The sequence below is a fragment of the Myxocyprinus asiaticus genome, chromosome 21, assembly GCF_019703515.2.
Source record: "Myxocyprinus asiaticus isolate MX2 ecotype Aquarium Trade chromosome 21, UBuf_Myxa_2, whole genome shotgun sequence".
NCBI classification, from domain to species: domain Eukaryota; kingdom Metazoa; phylum Chordata; class Actinopteri; order Cypriniformes; family Catostomidae; genus Myxocyprinus; species Myxocyprinus asiaticus.
This window is the reverse complement of record NC_059364.1, coordinates 16,010,128-16,032,551: the sequence shown is the minus strand read 5'-3', so window position 1 is coordinate 16,032,551 and position 22,424 is coordinate 16,010,128. Positions and strand designations below refer to the sequence as shown.

At 39.6% G+C, this 22,424-nt stretch overlaps 1 protein-coding gene across 5 annotated transcripts in view; it reads right to left on the bottom strand.

Moving 5' to 3' along the window:
* zfyve26 (zinc finger, FYVE domain containing 26) overlaps positions 1 to 20,954 on the bottom strand; it is a 35,298-nt gene extending 14,344 nt beyond the window's left edge. For 4 of the 5 annotated variants that reach the window (XM_051648299.1, XM_051648300.1, XM_051648301.1 and 1 more), the window contains exons 1-26: positions 20,871 to 20,954; positions 20,048 to 20,328; positions 19,256 to 19,331; positions 19,058 to 19,138; positions 15,559 to 16,048; positions 14,746 to 14,870; positions 14,298 to 14,462; positions 13,441 to 13,529; positions 12,892 to 13,025; positions 12,622 to 12,813; positions 11,014 to 11,661; positions 10,749 to 10,919; positions 10,514 to 10,665; positions 9,920 to 10,163; positions 8,959 to 9,222; positions 8,684 to 8,803; positions 8,429 to 8,599; positions 6,764 to 7,000; positions 6,576 to 6,681; positions 4,813 to 5,657; positions 4,018 to 4,214; positions 3,765 to 3,869; positions 3,462 to 3,584; positions 2,989 to 3,162; positions 2,285 to 2,534; positions 149 to 241 (exon numbers count right to left, since the gene is read on the bottom strand). In XM_051648299.1, the coding sequence (XP_051504259.1) occupies positions 149 to 241; positions 2,285 to 2,534; positions 2,989 to 3,162; positions 3,462 to 3,584; positions 3,765 to 3,869; positions 4,018 to 4,214; positions 4,813 to 5,657; positions 6,576 to 6,681; positions 6,764 to 7,000; positions 8,429 to 8,599; positions 8,684 to 8,803; positions 8,959 to 9,222; positions 9,920 to 10,163; positions 10,514 to 10,665; positions 10,749 to 10,919; positions 11,014 to 11,661; positions 12,622 to 12,813; positions 12,892 to 13,025; positions 13,441 to 13,529; positions 14,298 to 14,462; positions 14,746 to 14,870; positions 15,559 to 16,048; positions 19,058 to 19,138; positions 19,256 to 19,331; positions 20,048 to 20,238 (5,443 nt within the window). In that variant the 5' untranslated portion in view covers positions 20,239 to 20,328; positions 20,871 to 20,954. Of the gene's footprint in view, positions 1 to 148; positions 242 to 2,284; positions 2,535 to 2,988; positions 3,163 to 3,461; positions 3,585 to 3,764; positions 3,870 to 4,017; positions 4,215 to 4,812; positions 5,658 to 6,575; positions 6,682 to 6,763; positions 7,001 to 8,428; positions 8,600 to 8,683; positions 8,804 to 8,958; positions 9,223 to 9,919; positions 10,164 to 10,513; positions 10,666 to 10,748; positions 10,920 to 11,013; positions 11,662 to 12,621; positions 12,814 to 12,891; positions 13,026 to 13,440; positions 13,530 to 14,297; positions 14,463 to 14,745; positions 14,871 to 15,491; positions 16,049 to 19,057; positions 19,139 to 19,255; positions 19,332 to 20,047; positions 20,329 to 20,870 lie in introns of those variants that run through there. The other variant, XM_051648303.1, reaches the window with a different exon arrangement.
* Positions 20,955 to 22,424: the final 1,470 nt, after the last annotated feature.

Genomic DNA, 22,424 nt, shown 5'->3' with positions numbered 1-22,424 from the left:
TTAAAAAGAAATGCATGTCATGTGTGACATTAGTTTTTGTTATTATTATCATCTGAAAAATATGACTAAAGGACTAAATGGGTTTTGCATCACTGTTACATGAAAAATGGGTGTGGCCCCATTGGGTGTGCAGAGGTGTGGCTAATACCTGCTGATGGAGGAGGGGTGTGGCTTGGGGAGGAGGGGCAACTCTCCTGGGCTGGACACTGTAGAAATGCCTCCTGCAAACTAATGACAGAATCTGAGGCAGAAAAAAGAGAAAGTGACAGAGAAAGGCAGAGATATACAAGTGAAGAGTTGCACTACATATAATGATCACAAAACTATGGAAGCCCATGTTCACACATTATGAGATACAAAGTCATAATTTTATGATAAAAAGTAATAATTATGACAATAAAAAGTAATAATTATGTGATAAATTAATGTTTATGATACCAAGCCAAAATTATGAGATAAAAAGAAGGCTTAGGATCGATGCCTTTTTCACGCGTCGATAGCCAGAAGATTTTCCTGATGATTATCGCTATATGTCTGGATTTTTTTCAGATATAAATTGGGCTGCTCTTTGCACAACAATCTTTGTCTTTTCAAACATATTTCTCAACACAACTTTGGTAAAGTGTTAGCGGCATGGTAAATTAAAGGGAGTGTATTGGAAAGCATGCAAATTAGGCTTCTAATTTAAAAGTTGGCTAATTTTAGTATTTCAATGATATTTCAATTTCAAAAATATATCGATAAAATAACGTGCAGATCAATAATTGATATATCGATATTTTATGACATCCCTAATAAAAAGTCAGATGAGATACTGAGTCATAATTTTTAGATAGTCAAAATAATGAGATACAGAGTCAAAATTATGAAATAAAAAGTCATGTGATTCTAAATCATAATTATGAGATTATAATGTCAAAAATTTAAGATATCAAAATTATGAAATAAAAGGACACAATTATGAGATAAAAAGTAATCTCATAATTATGATTCAGTATCTCAAAATTATGACATTGTATCTCCTAATTTTGATTTATCAAATAAAAAAATAATTCTATGTTGCGGAAATGGGATTCCATACAAAACTCCTTTGACCATGCGTGGTAATTTTCACATACATATTCACTTATATCTATCAAAAATGGATGTACAAGATATCCAGATAGTGTAAAATGTTAAAAATATTTTCAAGACACACAAAAAAAATTATAATAATTATATAGATAAATAGATAGATACATATTTTGATGTTTTATTTTTTTTAATAAATTATAGAGATAATGCAACAAATCAGGACAAATCAAGAACAGGATTCATTACTTTCACACTAAAATTTCATGAGATGCAACTGGCTGTCAAACACATATTGAGCTAAACATCACACATAACCTACACGTGTAATGTACGTGTATCTTATGTGTATTTTCTCAGGCACTTGTTGAGTCTAATTAGATGTGCAACTTACATTATTTCAGTAGTACACCCAAATCACAATAGTCATATCATACTTTTCATGTGTTGTACTTGCTATAAGTTTACTTTGATGTTGTTTCTTTGTGAAATAGCAAATGTCAAATCTAAATAAAGTCAATCACTGAAACATTAGTGCCACCTTCAGTGAGAAATAACATGTATATTATGTGAACATGCATATAAAATACTGACAATTCACCATTGTTGATAGTTCATTGTTGCACAGAAAGTCAACTTGATATTGAAGTATTTATTTGTATGAATATAGTACTAATTTCTCTTGTAATACATGAAGAAATAGATATCATGTGATAGTATATTTTTTGTGTTACACTATTTATAAGAGATAGATTGAGCAATTCTAAAGAGGTGTGGGCACAACTCCAAAAAATGGATGAGGTACAGAAGGTGGAATGAGGTCCCGGGTCTCTAAAGAACTGAGAAATGCGTTTAAGGGTTAAGAACACACAAGAATTAACAGAAATCCTGATAAAGCATTTCACTGTTGCTTTCCCAGCACAGTACTATACAGGATTTGTGTCATATGGACAGCTTTTAATAGTGCTTTTTGGTCCTTTTTGGAGCATGACAGCCTGTAGCCACTGTATGTTTTCATTGTATGAAAGAGTAGTGTGAACATTCTGCTAAATTTCTCCTTTCATGTTTCACAGGAGAAAGAAAGCCATATGGGTAAAGAACAACAAGAGAGAATTTAAATTTCTTTGTGAACTAACCCTTTATGAATCTAGAGAGGTGTAGGTCTTAATCTGGACCCAGACTGACAATGCTGTTTCAGTGGGTTTGAACTCACCAGACCGTGACCACTCTCTGGGTGCGTAGGGGAAATCAAGAGCCTTCCCTGCATAATCTGCCAGTAGAGTGTCTATGTGTTGGTTGGTGATTCCAGCGTCCTGAGCAGGTAGAAGTTTCCGGAGCGTACTGACAGCAACAGTGGCCCAGTCCACTTTTAGATTCATCAGCATCTGCTCCAGCATGAGAAGCGGATCAGACAGCAGGGAAAAATAATCCTGACGAGATGCTTCCGGCAGAGTAAGTAACACCTGTGACAAGTACACATACCAAGAGAACAATGAATGGGTCAACAAGGATGAACATTTTTGCTGAACATTATATGCATCAATATCCACCTGTCCTGCAGAAGTTGCAGAGTCAGTGTTGAATCCTCTTCTGTGTTTTCAAATAAATAGATGTAGAATCATATCAAATCGAAATTGGAATTGGAATTGAATCGAAACTGCTAATATTAAATAATTAACACTGATTTTACACATTATTTACTCACACTTTTGTAAAAAATCAATATTAGTTGTTGATTTTGTCTTGTATCAGCTTTTGGAACTGACACAAAGGTGACATACAGCACTTCTGTTAATTGGCCAAGCAGACACAGTTATCTGCCAATAACATGAAATCATAAAACCATTGGCCTGGCTGATATAACTTTCTATCATCAAAAGAAAACCGCTCCCAGATCCAGCTCAGACATATAGTTACCTTTGAGCCAAGGTGCAGGGCATGGATGTGGCGTCTGCGTGCTGGGGTCATCTTACTCTGGAAGTGTAGGGTGAGGTAATCAGAAAGAAAATGGCAGGAAGCCAATCCAGGCCTTCGATCTAGGGCTCGCTCACAAACCTCTAAACCCACTGAATCAGAAAGAGCCTCCAGGAGCTGGGGGAGGAATATGGAGAGAGGTTGAGTCAAGAAGAATAAACAGTCAAAAGCATGTGGCAATATTCAAATTAACAGACCAGGACTAAGACATGTCCAACCCCTTGACAGTTTGAAAACAATTCAAATGAATACACATAAACTAGTTTTAATTAGGCTTGTCAACTTAATATAGATGAAGTAAACAGATCAATTGACTTGGTTTGTTAACATGATCACTGACATGATTTCACACATTGGAAGCCAAAGTAAATCATAAAAGAACTTTTTACAGTGCTCATATGCATACAGACACACACCTGGAAGGCATCTTCTGTGTGACCCTGTTCTAGGAGGTGTAGCAGGTGTTCGGTCTTCAGCTGCAGGCAAAACTGATCAGAGACAGGGTACAGCTGCACCCACTGGGTACACAACTCAAACTCCTGAAAACAAACACACACACACACATAATGTGATACCATTACTTAAAGTCAGTATAATATTAATTTAAATATAACTCAGATGCATCCACTGTATTTTATCAGCCTTTGGCCACCCTGTTTCTATATGTCGACCATAATTACTAGACTATTGTGTGTTGGTTTATGTTTCTATAGACTCACCCTGGCCTCCAACATCAGAGTGAATATAGACTCAGGATTCCTTGCAGACTCCTCTCTCAGATCCTGCCATGTCTCCCATGGCAATGGTCGCTGCAAACTCAACATCTGTACAATGCATGACAACAAGGAACTGTTAAAAGGTGATGTCATCAGCCAACTTCTAGAATATATCATTTACAATTTATCTGTCCATTAGCCATGCTGGCATTGAGTGTAATCTATAAGCAAGTGGGTAATAGGGGTTCTGACTGACCCGTTGGTACATGTCAAGTTCCTGTTTCCTCTGCTGAAGCTGCTCTCTAAGCGGATCCTGAGTGCTCTGGTCACTGAGACAGAACTGCAGTAACTCTAAACAGACTTTTAAAGGCCACTGATCCAAACCCTGCAGAACCACACGACCACGCAACTCCCAGTCCCTCACACGGAACAACTGCTCCACACTGCTGCATTCTTCACAAAAAGAGTGACAGATAGAGACAGAGAGAGCTGAATTCATCACACTTATTAAACTTTACTCTTTTATACTTTCCTATTTATGACCTTTCTCAGCTCCATCTTATTCATTCAGGTCATTGCCGATCATGTAAATCTGAAAGGCTCATTTGTAGCAGACACTGTGCCCTCTTGAAGGCACATGCTTTTAGAGATAATATAACCATATGAATATTAAGGAATGTACATTAGTTGTGTAATTGATGATTCATTTGTATTTAGTCTTTCTCATGCAGCCAGGGGGGGATGGGAAATGTAGTTCTGTCACCTCACACACCATCTAAATATGTATCGGTAGTATTTTCTGGCAAGCTCAAGTGCCATTCTTCATAAGTACTTTACAAATGATTTTTTATGCATTTTGTGTGAAGTTAACAATTATACTTAATAATTATGACCAATACCAATTCGCTTCTTCAAGCAAATTATTCTATAATTGATGCTTAAAAAAATTCCCAACAGTAATATGATTTTGGTGGCATACATGTGTGCTCATCTCATAAATATGATCACTCCGACATAACTTAAAGGCAGCACTTACCCTGGTGAATCTTACCTTGCACTGCAGTGCATGCCAGTACTTTGTCCCTGAGTGTCCACTCCTGGCTGCAGGGTTGAGCGTACAGCTCCAGCAGGTCTAATGCTCTGTTCAAATCACCGCTGTTTAAGGCTTGCTGGAATGCCTCTGCAGACATGGCTTGTCCCACATTGCCTTGAAGGCCAGAAAACAGCATCCCCACCACAGGCTTCCCACAAAGAGCCAGACCAAGACCCTCATCTGCTTCCAAAGAGACCCCCAGAACTGGCTCTGCCATTGCCCGCAGGTACATTTTGAGGATAGGGAAGTTTTTCAGCAGGGCTTCTCCTTCCTTTGCAATCTGGTCTCCGTCCAGAACCCCTTCTTTACGCCCAGACCCGCGAAAATATGAGGGTATCCCCGACCAGCCTGATGAGGTCGTCCTGGTCACGCCACCCCTACTGGCACTCAGACACGCCAGGGCGGCAACAAGGGGAGAACAGGACTTCAGGAAAGACAGTGCAGTTGGAGTGAGTAGAAAAGAGGAGGGAGGGGATGAAGACGGGGAGGGTGGAGAGGTGGAGAGGTTGGTGGATGTAGCAGATGTGTCCTCCACTGAGACCTCAGACTCAGAGCTGGGGTCAGAGGTTGCGGTGGAGTCAGATAGGCTAAGGGAAGGAGCGCACTCCTGAGCATGCTGCTGGAGGAGGGAGGCAATGCTGGCCGGGCAGAATGCCCCTCCATTGAGCCCTGTTACTTTCTGTTGCCCCTGATAAAAGGTCACAGCCTGAAAATTCCAGAGAGGGAGAGCTTCACAGCAGCGCTGAACTACAACCTGTTGCACACTCAAACGCAATCCCTCCTGCTGCAGGAGAGACAGAACCCTGTAAAGAGAGAGGGAGAGAAACAAAGATACAAACATAAGACTAATTGTAAAAATTTTAATAGACATTACAAGGCAATTGATAATCCAGTGTCACTCAAGTGTGGATTACAGTGAACTGGTAAAAATGGCTAATGGCCAATACATTTGAATTTTCAATGTGTGTATGGGAAGGAGAGAATACACCTGGTATTAACATCGGATATACAGGTAAATACATCGGATTTTAGTGTAACCATTAATTCGCCCTAATGCGCCCCATACAACAGTGAAGGATAGCCTACTCACCTGTCAATCAAACAGTGCTTAAATGTTTCCCGATTAAATACAGCAACCAAAATGTCTTATGTAAATATGTGACCAATACCTAGGGATAGTTCACACAAAAATGAAAATTCTGTCATCATTTACTCACCCTCATGCCATCTAAGACTTACTTTCTTCTGCTTCGTCTGTTCTCACCCAAAACCAAATGGATCGCTTCAGAAGACATTGATTAAAACACTGGAGTCTGATGAATTATGCTTATACAGACTTTATCTCCTTTTTGGAGCTTCAAAGGCCTGATCACTACTCACTTGTATTGTATGGTCCAACAGAGCTGAGATATTCTTCTAAAAAATCTTCGTTTGTTTTCTACAGAAGAAAGAAACTCATACACATCTGGGATGGAATGAGGGTGAGTAAATGATGAGAGAATTTTCCTTTTTTGGGTGAACTATCCCTTTAAGACTTCACAGAATATATTAGATATACCTGACATCTAAAAGCAGTGACATAAATTAGGATTAAAGCATCTACTAAATGAAGATCATGTGAAACGGTAAGTTAGTACAGCTGCTCAACTTGTAAGCGGATCAACTGAGATAAATGATAATACCAGGTGCAAAAAGGGCCAGAGAGAGAGATCCATCCTTACCTGTCAGGTGACACCTGTCTGTCAAACAGCAGGAGAGAGAGGAGCTGGGTAGGTGACTGCAGCAACAGTAAAAGAGGATTGCCCAACTTAACTTCTGTGCACTGATCTAAGACCAGATCACAAATGTCAGACCTCTCTGTATTTTGTAGACATGCAATTTAAAAACAATTGGTTTATTGAAATCTTACCCTCTGAGCCCAAACTGCGCACCAATACTGAAGCCAGCACATTGACATAATCAAGGAAGTTGCGTATGTAATCTGGCCTGATGGGGGTGCTATTAGGATCGAAGGTGCAGAGCTGGTCCAGATAGTGTAGGAGCTGTTTCATAGCAGTTCGCACAGGGTGGGAATCTAGTTCAGACTGCTTGAGACCAGCCTGTTCAACTAGCGCTGTCAGCAGAGAACTACCTGTCAGACCGTCTACTGCAGGAGCACAAGAAAAAAATAGAAAAAAAAAAATAAATAAAATATATATATATATATATATATATATATATATACACACACACACACATACACTATATTGCCAAAAGTATTCGCTCATCTGCCTTTAGACGCATATGAATTTAAGTGACATCCCATTCTTAATCCATAGGGTTTAATATGACGTCGGCCCACCCTTTGCAGCTATAACAGCTTCAACTCTTCTGGGAAGGCTTTCCACAAGGTTTAGGAGTGTGTTTATGGGAATTTTTGACCATTCTTCCAGAAGCGCATTTGTGAGGTCAGACACTGATGTTGGACGAGAAGGCCTGGCTCGCAGTCTTCGCTCTGATTCATCCCAAAGGTGCTCTATCGGGTTGAGGTCAGGACTCTGTGCAGGCCAGTCAAGTTCTTCCACACCAAACTCGCTCATCCATGTCTTTATGGACCTTGCTTTGTGCACTGGTGTGCAGTCATGTTGGAACAGGAAGGGGCCATCCCCAAACTGTTCCCACAAAGTTGGGAGCATGGAATTGTCCAAAATCTCTTGGTATGCTGAAGCATTCAGAGTTCCTTTCACTGGAACTAAGGGGCCAAGCGCAGCTCCTGAAAAACAACCCCACACCATAATCCCCCCTCCACCAACTTCACAGTTGGCACAATGCAGTCAGACAAGTACCGTTCTCCTGGCAACCACCAAACCCAGACTCATCCATCAGATTGCCAGATGGAGAAGCATGATTCGTCACTCCAGAGAACGCATCTCCACTGCTCTAGAGTCCAGTGGCGGCGTGCTTTACACCACTGCATCCAACGCTTTGCATTGCGCTTGGTGATGTATGGCTTGGATGCAGCTGCTCGGCCATGGAAACCCATTCCATGAAGCTCTCTACGCACTGTTCTTGAGCTAATCTGAAGGCCACATGAACTTTGGAGGTCTGTAGCGATTGACTCTGCAGAAAGTTGGCGACCTCTGTGCACTATGCGCCTCAGCATCCGCTGACCCCGCTCTGTCATTTTACGTGGCCTACCACTTCGTGGCTGAGTTGCTGTCATTCCCAATCGCTTCCACTTTGTTATAATACCACTGACAGTTGACTGTGGAATATTTAGTAGCGAGGAAATTTCACGACTGGACTTGTTGCACAGGTGGCATCCTATCACAGTACCACGCTGGAATTCACTGAGCTCCTGAGAGCGGCCCATTCTTTCACAAATGTTTGTAGAAGCAGTCTGCATGCCTAGGTGCTTCATTTTATACACCTGTGGCCATGGAAGTGATTGGAACACCTGAATTCAATTATTTGGATGGGTGAGCGAATACTTTTGGCAATATAGTGTATATATATATATTTTTTTTTTTTTTTTTTTTTTTATAACTGCTTTAGATTGTATAAAGCTAATACACGGAGATCATTTTGCTAATACCTGAGATGTTGGTGGCAGAGGTCAGGGTTTGAAGTGTGACCTCTAGGCGCTGGTACAGGTTTAGACGGGAGGCAATACTCTCCTCTGTTAAAATTGGATGACAACACAGCAGCACTTCCTGGGCACTACAGCCAAAGGGGCTGAAAACAACATTCTCCTCTCCGTTACAGTCTAGAGAACGAGAGAGAGGCTACATGATTTAATATAAAACTCAAAATATAAACATGAACACTAGTGTTTGTGGTTTCTGCAGACCTGTTTTACTCGTGGCCTTGCTTGCAGAAGTTCTGCTAAGAATCTTGCTGATTTGTTGCAGTACTGAAGGGAAGCCTCTAATACAATTGGCGTGAGGAACTTTTGGATCTACCTGTAGACCTGTCATGGACAAAAAATCATCTCTCTCAAACGTCCAAAATTTTTTCTAAATTGTTTTAAACTGGGTCTCATTTAAAAACAGCTGATACAAAAAGCTATACAACCAGATATCTTTTACATTCAACCATTTGATGTAACTCCACATCCTCTCTCACCACTGGATTCCAGGAAACTGCTGAGTCTTCTCTCTGCAGTCTCGAGGAGCTGCCGAGAAGTCTTCCACAGCTGGCAATGGCAGCAGGAGAGGTCAAAGGTTGCCATAGCAGCAGGGCTCAACTCTTCCAGCAGGGGGCGGAGAAGGTCAGAGGAGTCTACAGAGCACTGGGAGAGCCAGTAGCCATCCTCTAGACAGGGTATTGGATGGGTCTGGGTACTCAGCAAACGCTCTGCCACATCAGAGATGGAATAGAAGGCCATGCCTGGGGAGAGAGACAGGCAGTGAAAGAGAAAGGGCAGGTACAATGTTGAGTACTCGGCATTTGCACTGATTTCTCAATTCAAATCAACTCTGAATCACATGGTCTTGTTTTGATTCAGCTCCCATTCCGATTTGATGTGCAATCAGTTTTTCATTAATGATTGTTCCATACTGATTTGAGAATTGATTTCAGTTTAAATTATTTCAGAGAATATTTCAGTAATAGTGTCAATTTTGCTTATATATGAAAGGAATGATCTAGAAACAAATTGAGAGGACTGTACAGTCAGGGAGCCTTCGAACTTGATGTACATTAAAAATACTAATATATTGGCAAGCAAGGGACGCGTAGGATGATTATGTCACCGGTCCTACTCAACCCGCCCCGAGCGGGATTCAAACCAGCAATCCCCGGCATGGGAGTCGGACGCGCTAGCAAGAAGGTTATAAAGCCATGGCCTCTAGCCTTGGTTGCTAGTGTGTCTATTAAGGGCAGGAGAGTGAGGTTTACACACTGCACAGCTATCACGTACCAGCTGGCTAGTTACACTGACATACACAGGATGGGAGGTACAAATAACATAAAAAGACATAGACTGAAAGATTAATCTTGTGATTTTAAGATACAGTATCAGTGTATCCATGTGTCTGTTGGATCTGGACTTGCTGTGGTTCTAATGCATATGTGTGTGCCATACCTGCAGCTGCTGCACTCCCGATACTCTTGAGTGTTAATCTGCTGCTGCTGCCCATTCTGGTCCTGTTCGCTGGAGCAACACCCACTGCAGCAAGCCCCTCTGAAGATGAGGATGATGAAGAAAGTGACTGGCTCTCAATCTTCTGCTCGACCTGAGCCAGCTCTGTCAGAACATCCTGGTACCTGTCCATAAAAACCAGCTCACCTCCATACACAGAGTTCTCCAAACCATACATCGCAATGACCTAACAAACAAACAAACAAACACACAATCACCATTACAGATCCTTCTTATAACACTGATCATTTGCAGATTAAAATAATACTATTAGTACAAATACATGGATCTGAAACAAAACTGACATTTTACCATGTTTAAATCCAATCTGCAAAATTCCGCATATTTTTATTAACAATCAGGGTACACAAATGCAAATAAAGTCAACAGATTCAGCCAGGCCCTGTTTATGAGTCTGTTTATAAAATCTCGATAGAAAGGGGCACCACTATATCAAAAGAAAGTGGTGACATAATAATCACTAGAATGACATGATCTCTCAGATGTGTTATGATATGATGTCATATCGTAATTCACCTGTTGGGCCTCTATGTAGTTCCCTCTGCGTATACAGGCAATGAGGAGAGACTCAGGAGGGGAGAGCATTGCAGGAACCAGCCAGCTGTGAGGTCCACCACACAGACAGACTTCACTTCCACGATACAAGTCTCCAACACACATGCCACCATCTGCAAGACAGCAAAGCCAATCACAAATAGTAATAGTTCAGCTATGAGATGGCCATCTTTCCCACGTGTGTGTGTAAACTAACCTGAGGCACTGGTGCTGACCTCCCCGTTCTGTCGTTCAGAATAGACTTGATGTTCGGGGCGATGCCGATAGTTTTTTCTCCTCCTCCGAAGGCCTGAACTGCTGTTGCTGCTGCCCTGATGTTTCAGAGGGAGAGCCGGACTGGGAAGAGGAGATGGGAGGCACACACCATCTAAATACACACAAATGTACAAATATACAGGTGCATTAAACATTTGCAGCATGGACCCCTTCAAAATCCTTCAACACACAGTGCCATCGCTCACCATTCCCAGTGTTATGATTACTGATAACAATATGCAGTCTCCATTGGGCTTCTGCTGTGTATTTGGACAGTCTCTGTAACCGGGCGCCGAATGTTTCTGCGGTAACCGAGCATCCAAGATTCTCCGCCAACTCCACATCAGCCGCAAGTGCCCTGCCGTCCTCCTGCCCGACCCCGCACACACCCTCCAAGCCCTCCCTCACCAGCCGCAGAATCCCCTCCATCACACACACATCCACCAGAAACCCCTGGCACCCTGACATCAGGTGGCCCAGCTCAGGGTTCACCTGCTTGGCATTCTGATACTGATTAGACTCTCTCTCCTGGGCATCAAAGTCTGTTGGGGGATTGCTGTCTTTTTTCACACCCTCCATCTTTCCACCTTTCTCCTTTGCTTTTAAGTTTTCATCCTTGCTCATGCCTTTGGTATTGTTTGGTTTCTTCCTCTCTGTGCTTATCATGTTATTAAGAGTGTCTGGTTGGGTTTCTGTGCAGGGGCTGGTCAGATCTGTTTGTGGGTTGAAGTCTGTGTCAGAAAGGAAGAGGAGGGAGAAAATGTTCTCCAAAAGCTCCAGACGGAATAATGGTGGAACAGCTTCCAGGTACAGCTGACATTCAGACAGGTAGTGCTGGAACAGATCAGTGCATCCTAGGAAAGGCAAGGAATGAAAGGTTAACTAAGTCGTACAATTTTTTTCTTATTTTTTTATGAAGAAACAAAAGGGGGGGGGGGCATGTCCCCTTTACTTTAAGTTTGTTTGTTTCTTAATGCCATGCCAGCTTCTATGGCTATTTTCATGGCGAAAACCAGGTTAGAAGTTAAAGGGGTCATTCACCCAAAAATTCTCATCATTTACATGCAATCCCAGATGTGAATGACTTTCTTCTGCTGAACACAAATGAAGATTTTTAGAAAAATATCGCAGTTATTTTGGTCCATACAATACATGTGAATGGTGGCCAGAACTTTGAAGGTCCAAAAAGCATATAAAAGCAGCATAAAAGTAATCCATATGACTCCAATTGTTAAATCCATATGTTCAGAAGTGATATGATAAGTGTTGGTGAGAAACAGATCAATATTTAAGTCCTTTTTACTATAAATCTCCACTTTCACTTTCACATTCTTCTTTTGTTTTTAGGGATTCACATTAGTTGTGTATATCGCACCCTACTGGGCAGGGAGAAGAATTTATAGTAAAAAAAACACCTGTCATATGGCTTCTGAAGATATGGATTAACCACTGGAGTCGTGTGGATTACTTTTATGCTGCTTTTATATGCTTTCTGTACCTTCAAAGTTCTGGCCACTATGCACTTGCATTGTGAGGACCTACAGAGCTGAGATATTCTTTGTGTTATTAGATATTTTTGTTCAGCAGAAGACAGAAAGACATACACATCTAGGATGGCATGAGGGTGAGTAAATAATGAGAACTTTTTTCATTTTTTGGGGGAACTTCTGTCCCTTTAAGTAAAAGTGTCACATTATTAATATTCATGTATCAAGCGATAAGTTGTCATGTGATTTGATACAAATCACAATGGGAACATATATATTGTTTTTGCCTTCCTAACCCAAAATAAAACAAAACAACAGCGCTGATACCTTCATTTGGCTCCTGCCCCTGACTTGCTTCAGTCTGCTGCTGATGCTGAGACTCACCATCCTGGCAGCTGGTATGAGTGTGCGTGTTCACACAGATAGCATACAGAGCATACTTCATGGCACAGAAGCCTTGAAAAAGAGTGATGTTCCGCTGGACAGAGATGCTGGGTGAGTCCACTAATGAAGGATCTCCTAAAAACGAGAAACACAGGGTCTGACAGGGTCTTTGTGTATTAGAAGGTCCCCCATGTCACTGTGTATATCTTATACCTGTTCTCTGCAAAAGTTCCAGCACTCGACACTCCTCATACTTGGCAAGGGGTGTCAAGCAGTGCAGCACATACAAGGCAGAATGATGGTCCAGCATGTGCAATTGACTCAGCAAAGCATTATGGGATATCCCTCTGTATATGAATACATACCAACAAACACACATACATGGAAAGATCAACAGCTAGATGTAGTTTATTGATCTATAAAGAGATTATTTCAGACTTTTTCGAACAAACACATTTTAAGCCAGGTGGAATAAACTCTCTCTGGTTTCCTTGACTTTCACAGTGGAAAACTGAGATCATCAAGAATAGATCATACACCAATATCTTACAAATCGTTTTAAATAGTGACTAGAACACATTTTCTATGAAGTTAAGCTAGTGGTTGGAATTAAAAAAAAACAGGAGATTTTAAAATACATTTTCATACATATCCAGATCAAAGATGTGTTAGTGTATTAACTTGGATCACAGTAGGGTTTTTACCCCTTGAGAGTTAAATGTGCATGTGTGAGTTTGTGTGTATAAAGGTGTTTTTACTCACAGGTTGTTTTGGTTACACCATTCCAGCACACCCAGCTGAGATGACAGAATGCAAGCCAATTCGCTTAATACTGAATCACTGGTCTGGGGCTACACAGAGAGAGAGAGAAAAAAAGACAAACGCTTCATGGATTTACGTAAACATTTATTTGTGTTTATAGATAATCTCAGGCCGTCACACTCTATACTGATAAAAAAAAATAAAAAAAAAACTTTTCTTGAATGCGGTCTCTCATATCTAATGATTCATCTTTTCCAACAAACTAAGCATCACACTTCATGGGTGTTGCGTGAGCAAACATGTTTTAGAAATGCACAAGTACATTTCATGATCACACCTTAGCTGGAGGGGGATTTTTTTTAAGCAAATGTTTAATGTGGCTCTCAAGATTAGATTATTCACACTGGACTCAGTGTGACAAATGTACTGAAGATGTGCAACACCTATCAGACACCACGAAGCAGCTGTATTACAAACTCTCTAACTTTAAGGCTTTAGGTAAAGCCTTTCCGGAAGTTACAGTTTCTGCTGTTATTATTTTAAAAAATACTTTCTCCTTCAGTTCAAGAACTTTCATTTTCTGCTTTATTTTCAGAGCAAGATCTGTGAAGTGCGTATTACGTTTGGGCGGACAGAAATTGTGATTATATATTTTTGATTGTTTTCTATACAGCCGGTAATGGAATGAAATTTCTGTGCAAGGAATTTTTCCCTCACCAATCTATTATTGTGGTATCAACTATTTCAGATAAACACATACTTTAAATGCAAAAGGTCCATTCTTGGCCAGAATAAGCTGCAAAGTGTACCAGACTTTATACTGACATTCAAAAGTCTGACAATCCGTGACTACTGACCTGTTGGTGATGTAGGATTCTAAGTAGGGTCTTGGCAGAATCCAGGCTTTGACAATGCATCCAGCCTAACAGCAACAAGAGGCGGGACAACGGCTGAAACTCCGACTCCAATAATGCTTCCAGTTTGGAGAATTCCTCTCTCTTAATGAGATCTAAACCAGTAAGCTGCAATCACAGCAAAACAAACAATCAAGCATTTATAAAATGGACATCAGAGGATGGATACTCCCATAAGACTAGAGGAAGATTTGTGTTGCTTTCATCTGTAGACTTTTATGAAAACAATATTGTTTTTAAATGTATGAAACTTGATTAACTTGCCACCTTCTCATTTACTAACTATAAGACACAAGACAATGTGTGGCTGATAAACTACATACTAATGAAAAGGTTTTTAAAAAAGCAGGCATTTATTTACAGGACTGTTTGCCTGATTGTATACACCTACCAAGACCTGCTCCAGAAAATGCTTTCCACTGCTCAAACACTCAAAGTAAATGGCTTTCCAGACCAGACGCTTGTCGTCATGACAACATAAGCCAAGCATTACCCTTTCCAGATCAGGTAAGTTAACTAGGAGAGAACAGAGATGGGTTTCAGATACATACTGAAACAATGACGTCAAACACAAAAAGTGATATCACAAGCAAATGGTGTGATAAACGAGAAGGGAGGGAACTGTGACCACATGAGCAGAAGTACGAGTAGTCAACAGCAAACAAGGACATGATGAACACACACAACTGAACATCTGTCTCCTTCACTTCCTTAAAACCTAGACTGGCACACGAATTGAAAGCAATCACAAAACAAAAAAAATGTCTAAGTGTATCTTTATGGTGTCTCAGATTTCCTTTTTTATGTACAGTATTATCTTATCTATTCTTCTAATAATTTAAAACCTAACAAACTTCTTTTTATTAAACATTCTGCTTAAAAAGTGTGCTTGTGCCATTTTTCTTTAAATTAGCCTAAATGCCACTTGACTTAATATTTTGCCATTAACACATTTTTAAATATTTTTTGGGGCCACTGTATCTATCCAATATCCAATTGACAATTAACAAAACAGACAAAAAAAACAAACAAAAAAAATTCTAGAGCCAGATCTACAATGTTAGGATTTGGCTACAAGATCCAAAGAAGGCACTACATACATACATATTATTAAGCAACATAAATGTGATTTCGCACCTTTAATACTGCTCTGTTGGTTCAATTTGGTTGTTTATATGAGTGCAGTAAAATTCCTCTGTCTCACCCTCTGAGTGTGGAGCCTCTCTCAGTAATTTCTCTTTGAGCAGTCTGAGCGCTGTGGAGCTGTAAGCCATCAACAAAGCCTGACCCTGCGGCCTCAGCAGACATCCCAGGATCCTCTCCTCTGTCAAGGGCCCCTCTCTCGCAGACCACAAACCCTCCCACAGAGTCTCCAGCTGAGCACCTGATCTCTCCGACCCCCACGGTGCTAAGGCAAGAGCTGCACATACCTCCTCAACCCATCTTTCGTTCCTCTTCTCCACAGGCACTTTCAGTCGGTCAGTGAGATGATGAATAAAGACGTCCTGTAAGGCATGGTCTCTGGAGCAGTCTGCATTCTGAAGGAAACTAATTAGAGAATGGACGAGACGTGGCTGCTGCCTGGATAAGAGGGAACAGAGGCTAGATAGAATGCCAGCACTCAACGGAGGGCAAGAATGACCTGGAATCTTTGCCTTCACTTCCTCCGAGTTCAGGAAGGCTTCATGTAGCTCCTATGGAAGATATAGGATAGAGGATAAAGTAGAGGAACAAGAGTGGAAATGACTCTATATTGTTTGAAATTTTCATATGCTTGTCTTTATCTTTCAGATAGAACAGGGGCTCCAAATTAGAAAACCAGTTAATTTTCTGCTTGGAGGAATTAACTATTAGTATTTTATACTTTGTGTTTAATTGCTGAAGAACTACACTTGGTGAAGAACTACACTACCCATAATCCTGAAGAGATATCCACCAATCAGAGAAGTCACTGTTATAGAGGAAACAGTAATCGAGGCAAAAGATCTCAGCAGTGACATCCCTCTCCCATAAACTATTGCCAAGAACGTAAGCAAGTCAGTCACCCTACGCTTCCAACAATTTGTAATAAACTTCGGATAAAATTTTATAATGTTGTGATTCATAAAGGTGCTTGTTGGTTTCATTCAAGACTTAGAACTCTTTATTGAACAATTTTCTGAAATGCTAATGGATAAAATTAATGCAGGAAAACCCTACTGAAACCAAGGCTGCTTAAAAAGTGGGCAGTCTCTGTTGCTATCTATTGCGACACAGAGGACTCTATTTAGAGTATTTAAAAGGAATATTCTTGGTTCAATACAAATTAAGCTCAAATCGACAGCATTTGTGGCATAATGTTAATTACCAAAAAAAATAATTTAGCAAAGATAAAGCAAAAATCTGGGTTACAGTGAGTGTCACTTACAATGGAAGTGATTGGGGCCAATCTGTAGATGTTAAAATACTCATTATTTCAAAAGTATAGCCACAAGACGTAAACAATATGCGTTAACATGATTTTAGTCTGATAAATTCACTTACTAACATTTTATGTGTAAAGTTATAGCCAATTTTACAACTTGCAATTTCAACAAACCCTAAAACGACTGTAAAAATTACGATTTAAACAACTTTACAGCTCAAATAATACAGGTGCATCTCAATAAATTAGAATGTCGTGGAAAAGTTCATTTATTTCAGTAATTCAACTCAAATTGTGAAACTCGTGTATTAAATAAATTCAATGCACACAGACTGAAGTAGTTTAAGTCTTTGGTTCTTTTAATTGTGATGATTTTGGCTCACATTTAACAAAAACCCACCAATTCACTCTCTCAACAAATTAGAATATGGTGACATGCCAATCAGCTAATCAACTTAAAACACCTGCAAAGGTTTCCTGAGCCTTCAAAATGGTCTCTCAGTTTGGTTCACTAGGCTACACAATCATGGGGAAGACTGCTGATCTGACAGTTGTCCAGAAGACAATCATTGACACCCTTCACAAGGAAGGTAAGCCACAAACATTCTTTGCCAAAGAAGCTGGCTGTTCACAGAGTGCTGTATCCAAGCATGTTAACAGAAAGTTGAGTGGAAGGAAAAAGTGTGGAAAAAAAAAGATGCACAACCAACCGAGAGAACCGCAGCCTTATGAGGATTGTCAAGCAAAATCGATTCAAGAATTTGGGTGAACTTCACAAGGAAGGGACTGAGGCTGGGGTCAAGGCATCAAGAGCCACCACACACAGACGTGTCAAGGAATTTGGCTACAGTTGTCGTATTCCTCTTGTTAAGCCACTCCTGAACCACAGACAACGTCAGAGGCGTCTTACCTGGGCTAAGGAGAAGAAGAACTGGACTGTTGCCCAGTGGTCCAAAGTCCTCTTTTCAGATGAGAGCAAGTTTTGTATTTCATTTGGAAACCAAGGTCCTAGAGTCTGGAGGAAGGGTGAAGAAGCTCATAGCCCAAGTTGCTTGAAGTCCAGTGTTAAGTTTCCACAGTCTGTGATGATTTGGGGTGCAATGTCATCTGCTGGTGTTGGTCCATTGTGTTTTTTGAAAACCAAAGTCACTGCACCCGTTTACCAAGAAATTTTGGAGCACTTCATGCTTCCTTCTGCTGACCAGCTTTTTAAAGATGCTGATTTCATTTTCCAGCAGGATTTGGCACCTGCCCACACTGCCAAAAGCACCAAAAGTTGGTTAAATGACCATGGTGTTGGTGTGCTTGACTGGCCAGCAAACTCACCAGACCTGAACCCCATAGAGAATCTATGGGGTATTGTCAAGAGGAAAATGAGAAACAAGAGACCAAAAAATGCAGATGAGCTGAAGGCCACTGTCAAAGAAACCTGGGCTTCCATACCACCTCAGCTGTGCCACAAACTGATCACCTCCATGCCACGCCGAATTGAGACAGTAATTAAAGCAAAAGAAGCCCCTACCAAGTGTTGAGTACATATACAGTAAATGAACATACTTTCCAGAAGGCCAACAATTCACTAAAAATGTTTTTTTTTTTTTATTGGTCTTATGATGTATTCTAATTTGTTGAGATAGTGAATTGGTGGGTTTTTGTTAAATGTGAGCCAAAATCATCACAATTAAAAGAACCAAAGACTTAAACTACTTCAGTCTGTGTGCATTGAATTTATTTAATACACGAGTTTCACAATTTGAGTTGAATTACTGAAATAAATGAACTTTTCCACAACATTCTAATTTATTGAGATGCACCTGTACATGAGTTTTAACAGAAGAATTAATGTAAGTGCTTTTATAAAATTATAAGCTTAACATTTCTGCCTTTAAACCCTCCAACAATTGGCCCCATTCACTTTCATTGTAAGTGCCTAATTGTAACCTCCATTTTTGCTTTAAAAAAAAAAAGAAATTATTTTGTGTTAATCAACATTATGCCACAAATGCTGTCGACTGAGCTTAACTTGTATTGAACCCAGAATATTCCTTTAACAAGGGTATACACAAGGGTATTTGTTGACTTGAAAGAAAAAGGGCAAAAAAATGTAAATGTTCCAGTGCACAACAGCAACTGATAGAATGGAACCTTATGAAAGTTCAAAGCACTCTGCAAGTAAATAAACTTCCCTCAATAGAAAGCAATGAAGCCCTTTATGCACCTGAAACAGTGACTGGGCTTATCATTTCACTTGGTGTGCATACATGTGGAAGACAAAATTGTTGGTTTGCATAAGTGCTACCTTAAGCACATTTTGTGGAACATCTCCCAGTTCTTCTAAAAGCAACAGGAACTCCAGTTCTCTCTTCACAGACCCGCTTACCTGCAGAGAGGTAACCATACTTAAATCGACATCAGGAAAAAGAAGTACAGATTACAGTGTTCAGTGCTTCTTGCTTGGAGCACCGATGGGAAATTATGTTCAGAAGCAAACACACACCTTTATTTTAGTCAGCTTCTCCAGGACTTGAAGCCAATACCAGGCCAGTCTGTGAGGGCTGCCCACTGTTTCCCACCTGTGTATAAGTAAAGAATACCATATGTGTCTCTTAAATCCTCACAGGTACTTTAAAGAATACCACACTATGTCTATATCTAAAAATTTGGTAATACTATCGTATCATATTTAAAAACACACAATAGTCACATGGTACGTTTTTGTTAGTGAATAAATAGAAACTATGTTATTTGCGGAAACTTATGGAAGCCCATTTTCTCCACATTAAAAACAATTGTGCTTTGATAAGTCATAATTATGAGATGCTAAGTCAAAATTATAAGATAAAGTCAAATTCATGAGATAAAAAGATGAAATTATGAGATGCCAAGTCATAATTTTAAGATGCTAAATCATAATTATGAGTTACTAAATCATCATTATGAAATAATAAATCATAATTAAGAGACATTTTTATCTTATAATTTTGACTTTTTATCTCATAATTGAGACAGTATCTCATAAATATGACTTTTCTCTCATAATTACGACTTTATCTCTTAATTATGACTTTTTCTCTCAGTATTATGACTTACTAAAGCACATTTTTTTCTATATTGCGGATGGGCTTCCATGGAAACTTAACAGTTACCTTGCTAAATATATGTAAGGGACAACATTATCAATATTCACAACAACAACAAAAAAAATCTGTCTAAATTAACCTCGAAAGTGGCTGACGTGTTTTTATGCCGACCCTGAATCAGTCTTCCCTCAAGGGTTCACTTCACTCACCTGAGCGGGTACGGGTGTGTGACGATGGCTTTAATGATGTCACGCTGACTGTGCAGATCATCGTCGCGCGCATTGCCGAGCTGACATACGCAGGCTGCCGCGAGCTCCCATTCCTCGCGCTGCAAACACCGCTTGAAGAAACCGAAGAGCTCCCTCCTGGAGGTCTCCTCTTCACGGCCAAACGGATGCATGATAGTCCGTTTGATTCAACGCTCTGTTTGTTCAGTCTGCGGTCCACGGCGAGATGAATAGCTTCATATGTGTTGTTGGGAGTTCCACATCTAATAAAAAAAGAAAAAAGAAGTAATACAAAAACATAATAAACCGAAAGGTCGAGGTCAACGGTTAGGTTTAATGTTTAGCCTCATACAAATTGTTTTGGCAGGAACGTATTAGTGAACATTTCTGAAAACAAATGTCATGTCGCAACTGATTCCTATCTAATGACATTTTTCATAACTGTCTCGTATGTTGAAAGAGAGAAATCACATGTAATCTAATGTGAATGTAATCAAGACACCTTGATTAGAACAATATGTGCCTATCATTCAAAAGACAATTGTTTTAATAGGTTTACTTCTATGTGAGAACAGCAAAACAGCTTTATTAGGTTACAAAACTGCCCTAAAACAAGACATACTGATTGGTTACCAAGCAGAACATTTTTATATTTGAAGACATTAATCTTCATTTCTTGGTTTAGTGTCATTTTATTTTTTATTCGTTTTATTTTAGATTAATTCACGAGCTAACTACACTCTCAAAACTCTGCGCATCGTTTTTGCACCGATCTGCAAAACGCATTAATTAAAGTAGCACTTACGATTTGGGTTTTGGCTTTATATCTCTGAAATAGAGGCTCGAGCTTTCCATCAGCTGTACATAGCCACGAGCCGAGTCATGTGACCTGATCAGCTGATCCAGGAGCTGTCAGTTCAAGGGTCAAAACAATAGAAATAAAATAACAGGGTAGAATGGCAAAATAGCATCACTTTAGCTAAGAATAGGCGGATCATTGCGGGTGTAAATTACGGTGTTATCACGTGGTACATGATACTTTTCTCAGCGCTGTAAGGATGGACCAATCCCCGGTTGTTATCACTGGGCGAGGATTTATTTTTTTATTTGATTTTTTTATTCATTTTATAAAAATTGCTGGGGTGGATTTCTATTTATATTTCAGGTACTAATTCTTTAGAATTTGAATGACTGTGCTTTATTGTGTACAGATTTGCACAGTAAAGCAAAAAAAAAAAAAAAGGTCTAAGTTTGAAATGCGGGTTAAAGGAGGATTCACCTTTCTGAGCCGCAAATCGACCCCTGGTGGAAATTTGTGGACCGCAAATGCTCAAACGTAATTTCTCCCTCTTTATTTCTGTAGTAATATTTTTTTGAGGATGGTTGCATGTTGTGAAATAATATCTGTACAATTCGCCCCGAAAAATTAGGTTACACCATCAAAAGTAATTTTTAGGTTTGATCAAGTAGAAATAGATCCTTGTTGTAACAATCGCAGGTTACCACTTTTTTCTGTGTTTATTACATATGGCAAAACCCTGTGTTCCATAGACAAATAATACCTCCGTTATGAGTAGCTTATAATATTTACTTAAATTAATTAGTTATTATCTAAAATAATTATCTAGTAATTTTCTAAAAATGTCTACACTTAAGAAAAAAAATAGCTCTTTGGCTGAACTTGATTAAATTATGGACAGTTGCTCCACGTGTCTGAAATGAGATTTCTCAACTTAAAACCACTATGTAATCTCAACACAAAAACTTTGCATAGAAAGAATCTAGTTGAATTGGGTAAACCCGACAAATTTAGACGTGTTAATGTCAAATAAATCTCTTTTATTTTATTTTTTGTACTAGTGAAAGTCATTTCATGCTAAAATGTGATCAGTAATTTTGTGCTTATAAGCCTTGGAAACTCTCACTGGGAGGTAAAAACATATTGCAAAGAGCTGGAATGGTTAGATGAGAATGTGAGACAATACACCCAATGGCATAGATTTGGCTTGAACACTGGGGGGGTTGCAGCGTGAAGCATTTATATGTTTTCATTGATAATGGTATAAATGTTTTCAATGGGTAATGGGGGGGTTGTAATTGCTTGTTTTGATTATTTGGGGGCTATCCCCTCGAAATCTACGCCCCTGAATACACCTGTTGGGGGATAATTATGTCTCTTGAGTATGTAGTCCTTGTTTGTGATTCCACCATTATATATGAACCTATTCTCAAGTGAAATAGTGTTTATCTTTGTATAAATTACAGCTTTTATGAATGAGGATAAATGTAGTCGTGATTATTCAAACCCAGAACAATGTCAAAGATGTGAAATAAAAACGTAACAGGTTTATAATGATTT